Genomic DNA, 13,967 nt, shown 5'->3' with positions numbered 1-13,967 from the left:
TTGTCAAAGAGATGGTTTAGAAAAAACAGACTGAAATGGTGCCATAATGACAAATAACGATCTCTTCAATAACAATCTAACATTTTCTGCTGTAGGAATCTATCAGATATTGACCAAGATGGAAAACTAACTGCTGAGGAGTTTATCCTGGCCATGCACCTCATAGACATGGCAATGTCTGGTTTACCACTGCCACCTGTGTTGCCACCAGACTACTTACCACCCACATTCAGGTAACTTAATGACCGAATAATTGGTCATTTGATTAAATGTATGACTAATTGACAGCTTGGCTGCTTGATTGTCTATCTGGCCCGCTGTTACCGCCTGTGTTAGTGCCAGATTTGCCACCATCTACATGTAGTTACAACTACCTGGTAAACCAGTCTTTCCTCAGTGGTTCACAATCCAATCCTCAAGCACATGGGTTCTGCTGTCCCCCCCCATATTACCAAGTAGTCCAATACATTCATCTGTTGTGCCACATCTATAAACTCCCTGCCTCTGTCCCTAACTACATTCTGTAATTAGTACGTTCTACATTCTGAGTATGTACAATGTAGTTTGCAGATTTTGTGGACGCGTTGGGAAGTGACACAGACAAGCAATGCAGTTTCGATTAGGTTGTATGCAGCACATACTCCTTTACTATGCAGTATTTTAGTACATGGTTTTGGACACAGTCCCTGATTAGATGGTGTGAGAACATGACACAATAGGTGAATCTACTTAACCTGGACGAATGGAAAACCAATAGTACCTGGGGCACTTGAGGACTGGATTTGGAAGCATTGCCATATATAACACGCTCAAATTTTAAACAAAAAACTATCCCTTTGCTAGTATCTGTTTAGTACTTGAAGGATTTTCCCCCACCCTCCTGATTATTTGGTATTTGTTAAAGAATTTTGGAAAAGTTTGACTTGACGGTTGCCACCTCAGAGGTTACAAATTCTGTGTGTGAGTGTGAGAGGGTAAGAGAGAGTGATTCATTGCAGAACTGTATGAGTCATCATGTGAGTGTTTCTCTTGTCTGTCGTAACAGTGCTGAGTCAGATTGATGGGTATGTGTGTGCAGTTTGTACTCTTAATTTTGTGTGTGTATGCTTTTTTTTTTTAGGCGTGTACGTAGTGACAGTGTTCAGTCGGACCAGAAAAGTGTCCAGGAGGAGAAAGAAGAAGAAACGGAGAGCAGCCAGGAAAAGAAACTACCGGGTGACTGGTCAATCTATTGTGAGACCCGCCTAACACATCACATTATTTACCAACCTAAAGCTGGACCCACCCTGAGCAACCATTGAATTCAGACATCACAGTTTTTGATGGAGGCCCTTATCCCCATAGTCCCACCTATGACATTTGAGAAGTAACTGGTGATTCCATACTCGCTAATCTTCAGATTTTTGAACACCAGTTTCACATGTTCTCAGTCAACAGTGCTGAGCACAAAAATTGGAAATGAAATCTCTTGTTGGATTGTTCAGTCCAGGGCTCTACACTAACTTTTTGCATTGGTTGCGTTGGTGTGCCTAACTTTTTTTTTTAGGTGCACCAGCACAAAATTTAGGTGCACCCACATTTTTCATTGCATTGCCTTTAACACCAAAAGGTCTCCTTTTTATCGCTCTTCTGTGAATGATTTTTTAAAACAATAAGGTGTAGAAAAAGCTTGTCTTTATTTTAAACACAATATATAAAGAATATATATATATATATGAAGAATATATAAAGAAAAATAAAGTGTTTAAAGTGCTACACTGAGCTTAAATTGAACATTTAAAACATTTAAACATTTCCAAATAAAAGTGTTTGTGCTTTTAATGAAAAAACTTTCAATGGCTCTACCTCTCTTCATTTTCACTCGTTTTGTCGCGTAGACCAGTGTTTCTCCAACCTCTCCTGGAGGACCACTTGTCCTGCATGTTTTAGATCGCTCCCTGCTCCAACACAGCTGATTTAAATGATCAGTTTTGTCATCAGGCAGCTTCGGGAGCTAATAACGAGTTGATCATGTGAATCAGCTGTGTTGGAGCAGGGAGCAATCTAAACCATGCAGGACAAGTGGTCCTCCAGGAGAGCTTTGAGAAACGCTGGCGTAGACGTTTAGGCTATTATTCTCCCGTTCAAGTTCTCTGGCGCTCAGCCTGCTCAGGTCGCTCGCGTTTTTGAACTGACACTACTTAGAGCAGTGAAAAGGACCACAGCCAATCAGAGGCAAGAACCCGCCCGAGCTCTGTCTCTTATTGGTTTAGACCACGATACCGTCAGGAGAGCACAGAGAGATGCTGCGCTTGCGAAAGAGATTTCAGTGTTCACCCGAGCAGCATCGGGTGCACCAGTGCGACCTATAATTTTTTTCAGTCGCACTCTTAAAAATTTTGGTCGCACTCTCGAGCCCTGCAGTCTTATCAGACTTACAGCTATTAGTTTGGGTCAACTCACACAGCCATAACTGTTGTCAGACTTCCTGGAAGTTCAGCTCAATCCTATACCCAAAATCTCATTAAAAATTTAATATTTCCCTTAAATTGTAGGATATTCTTGAATTCTATCCATCCCATATTTTTCTAAGCCTTATTGTGTCCCTTGCTCCACAGTGACCTTTGAGGACAAGAAGAGGGAGAACTTTGAGCGAGGGAACCTAGAGTTGGAAAAGAGACGACAGGCCCTGTTGGAGCAGCAGAGAAAAGAGCAGGAGAGGCTTGCTGCACTGGAAAGAGAAGAGCAGGAAAGGAAGGTAATATACATACAAAATGATAGAAAATGTTATTGTCAAACATGTTGCGAGATTATGGCTTACTGTACAAATGAAGAGGAGGGAGAAATGGCAGGGAAGGGACACAGTACAAAAAGACATAAATGGAGGAGCCAAACTTGGGTCCAGCGCCTTAAAGAGTGGTCATGTTTCTATAGCTAATTAGACCTGTCACAATTATTACATGATCGCCCGGTCACGATTTGAGCTGACTGCGATTATTTTGCACAATAAGTTTTCACAATCATCTTTCCATTCAAATTTCAAGGGAATTTTAAACAAGTGTTAGAAATATCACAACAAATAGGGTAAAAATTAGGAACATTTCCATCATTTTGGTTGAGGCAAACAAACTGTCTACCTGAAAACAAAGAGCTTGGCTCTTTTTCCATGTCTAGATTTCACAACTGTTGGGCAGGCTCTTTTGTATCAGCTCCCATTAACCATATTTCTTGCTTTGCAAAGCCGTATGATGACAGAGAGGTGCCAATAGGCCATTCTGATGTGTGACCCAATGGATTTCTTTACTGTGTAGAGTCTCTCCTTATGCTCGACGGCTCCGGGGGAAGTTGTGCTGCCGATAATTTATAAACAGTCCTTTGCAGTGTGTCGATTGTTGAAACACAATTGAGAATTTTGCAATGCACTGACTTGTAATACATGCTACATCATTATTTATTTTACAGTTGTGTTTGCATTGCTTAGTTGTCACAGAAACCCTTTATTGACAGAAGGAGTAAACACCTCAAGTGAATGTGAAACCGTTAAAGCAATATTGTGGAACTTTTGTTGAATTTTGTTGTTTCCATTCATCTTTTTCTCGCTAGATGATTCTCAGGAAGGCTTGGCTGGAAACATGCTCCCCCATTGCATATTATATTTTTGGAAATGAAATCAAGTGTCCCGCTACATTAATAACTGTTCACCCATTTTTTTGTTAAAATGACCAAATAATTACCAAAATGTAATCTAATTTAATTGTATGACAATTAACTGTCAACTAAAATGTCAGCTGCGTATGATCGTGTGTTTTGTGTGTATGATTGTGTACGAGCCCTATGGCTCACACAAAACCACCTTCTTGCCTCTGTAATTGTAACAGTCACATTCCAGATGTCCTTTGGAATCTAGCAGAGCTGAGTTTTTTATTTTTCACAAGGTTTGTACATCAAAAATGCAACACGACAATAATTATGTTGTTTTTTTTTTTGTCTGTTTGTTTAACCCAGGAGCGTGAGCGTCTGGAACAGGAGAGGAGAAGACAACAGGAACTGGAGAAACAACTAGAGAAGCAGAGAGAGCTGGAGAGACAGAGAGAGGAGGAGAGACGCAAAGAGATCGAGAGGAGAGAGGTACAACTGACAGAAGGAAGTGAAAAGTGTTCACATTCTACTTACTAATAATCCTCTTTAAAATTAATGATGATGATGAGAAATTATGGTTTTTATCTCGTTCTAATATTGTTTCTAGACGTTCTTTTTCTTGCAACTCGGCAGGCTAATTAATGAAGCTGCCTTTGGAATCAAAATCTTTTTTAACCTTTAACTGTATAATAATGGTATCTCTTTAACTGTTGGAACCTGTCCTCTCCTTATCGTTCCTCACTATGGAGTATTACTTAGTTGTCTAAATTGTTGTGCAGTCATTTACCTTCATTTAGTGTTGAAAGTGTCTGAATATGTTTCATATACTATAACTTTTATATTATAATGTATAACTGACTTTTTTTTTCAACAGTTACTGTACTTGTCATTGGTGAATTTTGGGAATAGTTAGTCATTATTATAGTCGATGGTGATATGTGTCTTTTTGTCTGTGGGTGTTTGTGCATGTATGGGTCTGTGCTCATCTATTTTGCTGTGTCCAGGCTGCTAAACGGGAGTTGGAGCGTCAGCGTCAGCTAGAGTGGGAGCGCCAGCGTCGGCAGGAGCTGCTGACCCAGAGGAACAGGGAACAGGAGACCATAGTATTGCTCAAAGCAAGGAAGAAGACCCTGGAGTTTGAACTGGAAGCTCTTGTAATGATACCTATTCCAAAACAAACACACACACACACACACACACACACACACGCTATAACACAAAAATGTAACAAGTAATGTAAAGACACTAAACATAGAAATTCACACTTAAGTGATTTTCTTGCTGGTGAACATGGTTCTCGCTAAGCCAGAAACAACATGCTAGAGTTTGACCAGGATATGAAAAACACATACATGTAATACACCTTAATAATTGATTTGTCAATTTTGGTGAAACGATGCATTTTTTTTCTAACGTGACATTAAAAGATCTATATGTATTTAAGCCATCATGTGTGCCTACATTTTGAGATCAATAGTCTTTCATTTTGGATAAGATATAACTAATAAAATTATTCTCGTTAGATGGCTAATCCTAATGCAAAGTCAAAGGTAGAATTCCTGGATTTTTGGCTCTCAAGGTTCAGTGAGGTTCAGTTCAACGTTATTTGTGCCAGTGGGGCAATTGATTTGCAGCATGGCATAATGATAAAGATAATACAAGCCACACAGGTAAAAAATATAACATATGGGGTGTCCGGGTGGTGTAGCAGTCTATTCCGTTGCCTACCAATGTGGGGATCACTGGTTCGAATCCCTGTGTTACCTCTGGCTTGGTTGGGCGTCCCTACAGCCACAATTGGCTGTGTCTGCAGGTGGGAAGTCGCATGTGGATATGTGTCCTGGTCGCTGCAGTAGCACCTCTTCTGGTCGGTTGAGATGCCTGTTCCACGCGCTATGTCCCCCTGGCGAAAGTCCTCACTGTCAGGTTAAAAAGAAGTGGCTGGTGACTCCACATGTATCACAGGAGGCAGTAGTCTGCAGCCCTCCCTGGCTCGGCAGAGGGGATGGAGCAGTGACCGGGATGGCTCAGAAGAGTGGGGCAGAGCCCTAGAAAGAGAGAGTTATGTCAACTCCGTAGACGTCAATGGGCCAATTATTTAACAGCAATGGCGGATCATGGGAGTCCCGGATAGTTACAAACAGTGCGCATAGAATATGTGTCACGTTGGAATATATCTATATCTATATATAAATGTAAAAATCTGAAAATATTGGTTAGTAGTTACCAGAAATCGTGGCTAAGCAGTTCATTTAAATGACCCGCCAAGCTTCGTTTGGAACTATTCGGCAGCTACATGAACCACGTGACCCTCTCGCGTTCTGACCTCTCATTGACGTAACTCTCTCTTTCTAGGGCTCTGGAGTGGGGTAATTGGCCAAATACAATTGAAGAGAAAAGAGGGGGGTATATATATATACATATATATATGTATATATATATATATAACTTAGCACAGAGATAGTAAAATATTAAAAGACTGTTCAGTCACTTGGCGAATACAACCACATTATTTATATATCAGCAGATGAAGTGGACTAGATTTAAAATTTAGCAATGAATAAAAACACGCAGACAAAAGAAACAATAAAATTAATGGCAGTAGGCAAGATATATAAGGCAAGATATATAAGTATGATACAATGATAAGATAAAAAGGATGAACATCATAACGTCATCTGTTTTACAGTACAAACATGGAATTATCTCTGCTCTCTTCTCCATCCCCCATGTCTGTTTTCCCCTTAATAGAATGACAAGAAATCTCAGTTAGAGGGTAAACTCCAAGATGTTCGGTTTCGCCTGTCAGCTCAACGGAGAGAAGTGGAGCAGACCAATCAGACCAGAGAAACACGCATTGCTGAAATTACCCAGCTACAACAGCAGCTGCAGGTATGTAAAACCATCTTGTCCAAAAATTAGTAAATTACCATTTAGACCTCACATCACTAAGACTGCATGACTAGTTGCAGTGAAGTTAACAAAACCATATTACACACCAAGTGCACATTACTGTGGAAGATGTTTTTTGGAAAGAATTGTCTATATATTAGAAATAAAATAGAAAAAAAATGATTGGGCTTATTTATCTATTGTCATTTCTAGGACTCCCAGCAGTGGCTAGGAAGACTAATCCCTGACAAACAGTGTCTTAATGACCAACTGAAACATGTTCAACAAAACAGCCTGCATCGTGAGTACCACAAACAATAAACACAACATTTTTTAAGGTTGTTTTGGCGTCTTGTAAAGAGTAACAGGAAGAGAGAAGAGAGAGAGGAGAATGAGAATATTAGAGGAGGTTACATGCAGTAAAGGCCCAAGACCAGACTCTAAACGCTGCAGTTTAATGTACACCAGGCATCAGCCCTTACTGACTCAGCCATCAGTATGCCACAGACTAAAGTACTGATGATCAGACCTACTCCCATCAGAAGTCTGTGCTCTTCTGACACTGGACTCCTCATAACTCCCCACACTAGGTTGCCCACTGTGGGAGACAGAGCCTTCAGTGCAGTTGTTCCCTCTCTCTTGAATGCCCTATCTGCCTCTATCAAAAAACACTGTGCCTAGTTCTGAAATGTATACTAAAGATTTGCCTCTTCAGCCGGACCATTTTAGTTTCATTCTTGTTTGAGTTGTCTCTTATTCTTGTTTGAACTTGTCTTTTTTTTGCTGTTTTTCTGCTGTACAATAATTCTAGGGTTCCTTATAGAGGAGGGTCAACTGAAACATACTTTTATTATCACCAGAGGGGTTCTATGTACAGGTATCAGGGCTTGCACTGATTCTCCATAACAAAAAACCTCGTTCAAGTTGTGATTTAACACACAACTAGGAGTGAACCAATATGAGCTTTCGGGCCTTTTCTTGTTGCATGTCAATGATACCTTAAAAGGCAAAACAAAATACATGGCACTTGTTGTATTCACCTAATTTTTTAAAAATTATAACTGGCAGCCACACATCTACCTCATTTTGGCATTGAACCAATTAGAAATTGTGTGTGTGTGTGCGTGCGTGTGTGTGCGTGCGTGTGTGTGTGTGTGTGTGTGTGTGTGTGTAGGTGACAGTCTGTCTTCCCTGCAGAAGGCAGTAGAGCAGAAGGAGACCAACCGACAGCAGCTAAGAGAACAGCTAGATGCTGTAGAGAGAGAGACCAGGTCCAAACTGTTGGAGATAGACGCTTTCAACACTCAGCTAAAGGTAAATCACTACTTGACCAGCTAAGTAATGCTTGATACTGGGGAGAATAGGGATGGGTACCGAAACCCAGTATTAAATGGGTACAGGTGCTAAATTCTTAAAGACCATGGTATTGATAAGTTCCGACGTTAACTGTTCTGCTATCGGTATTGGAGAAATTAAGAAAATAAATTTCCTATTTATTTAGGCTACATAAATGTATCTTGCACTTTATATCTCACTGACTCTGTTTCTAATTTGCAACAAGATAAAGACATTTGTCACTGATGCATTTTCGCTATTCCCTATCCAGAAGAGAGTGCTCTCTCTCTTAGTGCCTGTTGTATGTGTGAACGGAGTGGCGGGCCCAGCTCTCTCTGCCTCTCTCTCTGACACACACACACACACACACCACACACACACACACACACACACACACACACACATACACACATAGTGAAACACATAGTGAAAATTGCAGAAAGAAAGAATTAAACGGTCAAAAGTCGGGTTATACTTCACTAGAGTTGATGCTGAGAGTACTCTTTGCCCCAAGTGCAAGTCTTTGGCATGTCAGGGCGGAAACACAAGCAAACTTTAGAAACATCTAGCGAAAGTGCATCAAATACAGGTGGAGAAATGCACAGTTTTCGACTGCCTAGCTCGTAGTTCATCTCTCGTTGCCCCATCCACCTCAGGTATGTTATGTATGCTAGCAGCCTAGAGCCCACACGGTTAACTAAATTATGCAAGCATGGATTAATGATTAAAAGTAACGCTCTGTCCAGACATGAGAAAATAAAGCAATGTTAATTCTGTTCTTAATTTGTTTTGTTTTTTTCTCTTAAAAAAAAATAACAGAAAGAACCGACGAGAGTACCGTTACAGTACCGGATTGATAAGCAGTATTGATAAGAGTAGAAGTACCGTTAAAATCTTAACGATACCCACCCCTAGGGGAGGGTAAGGCCTACTCCAACCTTATTAAGATGTACACCCTCTCCATACAGCCTTAGGTAAATAACAAGGTACCCAACTAAAGCATTTGTAATGCTTTTGTTGTAGTTCTGCAAAATAATTTGAAAATATCAATAATTATAAAATACCATGATGTAGTATTTTTCCATGGTTATACACAATACTGCTGTGATAACAAAGCTATGTTGTGGTTATAAACTACTCACAGACTGTGCACTCTAGATTTTTCATGCAAGTAGGCGCATATTCATTAATTTTTTCTTTGAGCCCTCAAAAACAAGATTTTGGAGGCCCAAATACAATAGTCCTGTAACACAGTAGTCACATAAAAGTGTAATACAATAAAACACATGTTATGGTCGGTATACAGTTCCTTTTAAGTTTTGGTTTTACCCTAAAAATATGTATTTTATGTTTTCAAGTAATTGGTCATAGAGCACAACAGAGGACAACTGCTCCTTATCGCATGAAACTTACAAGACCACTCACTCCCTGGGGTTGTGTACTTTTGCTTTGAAGGTGGTTGGGGGGGGGGGGGACTACAGGTGGGAGTTTGGGTTGAGCACCTGCTCACATCCATTAGCCTAGTAGCTGTTCATCTGTTGCCGACAGGTGACAATTAGGGTTACCAGATTTTCAATTTGGCAAAACCAGACAACATGCACATGTGCATTTGTGCATGTTTTATCCATGTGTTATATTTTCATAACTCACAAACAGATATTTAATTTATTAAGTACTTCTAAATACTTATTACATTTGGTAACCTGTCAAGACATAGCATTAGAAAGAATAGTATGGAGGAAATAGGAAATAAGACCAGTTCGCACTACAAACTGTTCCAGAATCCCAACAAGAATCAAATCCACATATTGCCAACAACCACCACTTTTAGAAAATAAAATAATAATTTGAGGAAATAAATGATCTAATTTTTGCCATGATATGCTTGAACACCATATGTCTTGAATGAATTAGCTATTCACAGTGCGATTGTGTTTTTCCAGTTAACATCAGTGATCTGAGAATCACTCACTCCGTGCTTATGTGAAAAAAGTACTATTTTAAGCAATTCTTTGCTTTGATTGGGCAGCATGTGTGTTGTTGGTTTGGATAAAAAATACTCAGTTTTAGTGTCACATGTAGACATCTGGTTGACATCTCTGACTAGACAAATAATTTTAAAACTGGACTGTCTGATTGAAAACCCATGTCTCTGAAGTGACTAGTCTTTGGCTGCCAAGCAGTGAAAAACAATTAACATTTCTTTCTAAAGGATGCTTATGTTCACCGTAGATGTATGGTCAACATACTAGTACCACACTCTGAAGTAGGCTCTCTGAGGCAAAACAAACACAACTGATGCCTTTATTTGAAATTTTACAGAGGTGGGGCTTCACTAAAACCAACCACTGGGGAGGGCCCTTAAAGCCAGCTAAGTAAAACACATTCCACGCTGTGCTCAGATGTCTAGAATCCTGCACCCTAAAATTAATTCATTTTAGAGAACCCGATTTGGCAAGCCAAATAGCAAACCTGATACTGTGATAAATAATTTAATTTCTCTGAGCAATATTTGGTAACACTTTGCATTAAGTGCATGTAATAAATGTTAATAGATAATAAGGCCCTTATAAGTCCTTATAAAATGCTTATTAACATTATTCTTGGTTAATAAGACTATAATAAGCATTAGTTAATGGGTAATAAGATCATTAAAGTATATCAAAATCAAAAAATTTGGTGGACTATCAAAATTCTTTTAAAAACCTTTAGTCATTAGGGTCCGTAGATGTGACGTGCAACGTTTTATGCAGTTTGGACTTACAACCTAAGATGAGTGTGGAAAAGGTGAAATAAGTAAGATGTACTTTATTAATCCCTGTGGGGAAATTCATCCTCTGCATTTAACCCACCCCAACACACACTGTAGCTAGGAGCAGTGGGCAGCCTCCGTGCAGCACCCGGGGACCAACTGTAGTTCTTCTTTCCATGCCTTGGTCAGGGGTACAGATTGTAGTATTCACTTACGTATATCTATTGATGGCGGGAGGAAACCTGAGCACCCAGAGGAAACCCACGCAGACACGGGGAGAACATGCAAACTCCACACAGAAAGGACCTGAGACGACCTGGGGTTCGAACCCAGGACCTTGTTGCCAGGACCTTGTTGCTGTGGGGCAACCGTGCTAACCACTGGGCCACCGTGCTGCCCAAGTAGGTTTTTGTATATTTCGCACCCAGTGGCTGAAAACCACTTTATGACGCTATTATTAACACTTATATAGTCTTATTAACATATAATGTTAATAAGTATTTTATAAGGACTTATAAGGGCCTTATTACGTGCACCTAATGTAAGGGGTTACAGAGTATTTCTACTACTTTGTGTTATATTGCATGCTTGCCGGTGTACTGTGGATTTAGTAGCTGTCTCACAATTGAATGGGTAACATGCTAACCAGCGCTTGGTGTAGCTAAAAAATTAATTACCCCACCTTCAAGCACATCTAGCCAATGGTGACTATGTTCATAATTTTTCATTTGTCCTGTGTCTATTATGTTCAAACTAGACCACCCATTTTGTTGAATATATAAATGTGTTGCTTTTTTTGTAGAAATATTTTTGATAGTACTGTCATAGTGTGTTGCCATTCTATGGGAATGCTGATTAAGGTGCCAGATAACAGATTAAATGAAGTTTGACAAACAAAATTCTACTGAGAGGAAGCATGTGGAGGGGTACTCAGGTCTTTTTCTAGTAGAGCTGAATCTCAACTTTTCTCCTGATGTCCTCTAGATCACAGAGGCAGGTCAGCATTAACCCTTCTAATGTGTCCAGAAAATGAGATGAGGGACGGGAGGAGGAACTGCACAAATGCACAAGTGACTTTGAAACGTTTATTTCTAGGACCCAATTTTTTTTCCCACTGGATTTTGGGTTTTGCTGATCTAGTTGGAAGGTATCCTGTTTTTGCCTGCCTATTTTCTTTTCAGTTTAGCCAGTTCAGATCAGTATTGTGAAGGGTTAAGCCACCACATAACAGTTTTTGTCGCCAGTTTCTTCAGCGTGATAAGGGGACCTACTCTAATCGTCTTTTCGCTTAGCCTTGGGTTCCACCTGAGTTTTTGTAAAATAGGCATAAAAAACTGAGATGTGAAACATATTTGACTATGCTGCCCCTCCTGTTTTTCTTATTGTTTTCCTGTCCTCTATATGCACTGCCCTCTGACCTCCCCCTCACATTTCCCCTTTCGTGTTCATCTTTCTACTCTGCTTTTTTGCCTTTAAACCCCTGATTTTCAACCGTAATCCCACATTGTTTTTAATGTTTATTCTTTTAATAATCCATTCCTTCTACATTGTGTACTTCCTTGTCTCCTGTATTGCAACATCTTGTCATCTTGCTGGTTTTCTCACCCTTGCCCCCTGCCCATGCCAGTGTCTGTGTGAGTTCTATGCCAACCACTGTGCCAGGATAGAAGTCCTGCGATGCAAGCTTCAGGAAGAACAAAGGGGGAGACAGGTAGCGCACACTGCCTCTACTGGCCTGGGGTGGCACTGCAGCTGTGATATTATATCATATAATATTCTATAATGTCACATGGCCTTTAATGATAGACCTAGAATATAGTATGCGTTCTTTATAAAGTTTTGGAGCTGCATTCTGTGATTTTTGCTGTAAGTACAGGATAATTTTAAGTCAAATATATGCCGTTTAAAGAAACTAACCTGCTATGTTAATATTTTGTTCAGCCTGCTTTACATGGTGGGGGCTTTAGTGATTTAAAGTAACAATTAGCTATTAGCTTTGCACACCTGGTTTAATCTTACCATGATCCATCTTTGGGACAGGGGGATCCAGATGCAGGGCTATCTTATACAGCCCTGTTCAACATGCCTACCACACATGGCCCATGTCCAGAATGACGTTTTAGCCTGTTAAAGCTTGACTATAACTTGAATCAGGTGTTTGACTACTGATGTTATTTCAACATTCACCTATTAACAGTGGTTTTCAATTCCGGTTCTCGTGGCCAACACGAGTGCTGGTTTTCTGTCCTGCCAGGTATTCTGACGTGGCAGTATAGGTGAACATAATCTACAACTTGGCAGAATATAAAACTTGCTGGTCTGTGGGCCTCAAGGACTGGAGTTCAGAACTATTGACATATATACACTGAGTTTGCAGTGCTTTTTTGTTCTTACACGCACTAAACACACCTATGTCATGTAAAACTGTAAATTGTATGTCAGGAATAGGGGTAATGGATGATATACACTATACATTTATCTTGAGCGATTTTGCAGTAAGTGCAATAGTAAAGATAGTCAGCATTTGTAAATGTAAATGATATCATCACATCATAGGGCTATATACCAGATCTATTTAACAAACTTACAAAATAATTGCTGTAGCTTGGTTTTGACTAGAAAGTGCATAGCAAAGAAAATATTAGAGCAAACTGTTTCAGTCTAAATGAGACATTTCACAGGGCTCTGATTTTGTGTGTTCAAATTAGCACAAAAACTGCTGACTAATAGCTGTTGATTTCACTTCAAAAGAGTAAACAAAGTATGAACATAACTGAAACTTAACTGTATGTACATGTTTGTTGGAAGTGTGTGTGTGTGTGTGTGTGGGTGGGGTGTGTGTGGGGGGGTGTTAGTTTGGGTGTGTGTCGCTTGGCAGTTAATAGGCTGGTGTATGGTCTGTGTGTGTGTGTGTGTGTGTGTGTGTGTATACAGTGATGCTTGAAAGTTTGTGAACCCTTTCGAATTTTCTATATTTCTGCATAAATATGACCTAAAACATCATCAGATTTCCACAGAAGTCCTAAAAGTAAATAAAGAGAACCCAATTAAACAAATGAGACAAAAATATTATATTTGGTCATTTATTTATTGAGGAAAATTATCCAATATTACATATCTCTGAGTTGCAAAAGTATGTGACCCTCTAGGGTTAGCAGTTAATTTGAAGGTGAAATTAGAGTCGGGTGTTTTCAACCAATGGGATGACAATCAGGTGTGAGTGGGTGCCCTGTTTTATTTAAAGAACAGGGATCTATCAAAGTCTGGTCTTCACAACGCGTGTTTGTGGAAGTGTATCATGGCAAGAACAAAGGAGATTTCTGAGGACCTCAGAAAAGCCGTTGTTGATGCTCATCAGGCTGGAAAAGGT

The 13,967-nt window shown here is 39.8% G+C and overlaps 1 protein-coding gene across 1 annotated transcript in view; it reads left to right on the top strand.

Moving 5' to 3' along the window:
- Positions 1-13,967, top strand: part of itsn1 (intersectin 1 (SH3 domain protein)) — a 68,135-nt gene that overhangs the window by 16,581 nt on the left and 37,587 nt on the right. The window contains exons 10-17 of the mRNA XM_056291580.1: positions 96-233; positions 1,121-1,215; positions 2,598-2,737; positions 3,985-4,107; positions 4,623-4,772; positions 6,370-6,510; positions 6,724-6,811; positions 7,685-7,824. Coding sequence (XP_056147555.1) covers positions 96-233; positions 1,121-1,215; positions 2,598-2,737; positions 3,985-4,107; positions 4,623-4,772; positions 6,370-6,510; positions 6,724-6,811; positions 7,685-7,824 — 1,015 coding nt within the window. The remainder of the gene's footprint in view (positions 1-95; positions 234-1,120; positions 1,216-2,597; positions 2,738-3,984; positions 4,108-4,622; positions 4,773-6,369; positions 6,511-6,723; positions 6,812-7,684; positions 7,825-13,967) is intronic.

Source organism: Lampris incognitus, chromosome 13 (genome assembly GCF_029633865.1).
Source record: "Lampris incognitus isolate fLamInc1 chromosome 13, fLamInc1.hap2, whole genome shotgun sequence".
Taxonomy (NCBI): Eukaryota; Metazoa; Chordata; class Actinopteri; order Lampriformes; family Lampridae; genus Lampris; species Lampris incognitus.
Note: the sequence above shows the minus strand (reverse complement) of the source record. Positions and strands in the feature narration are given on the sequence as shown.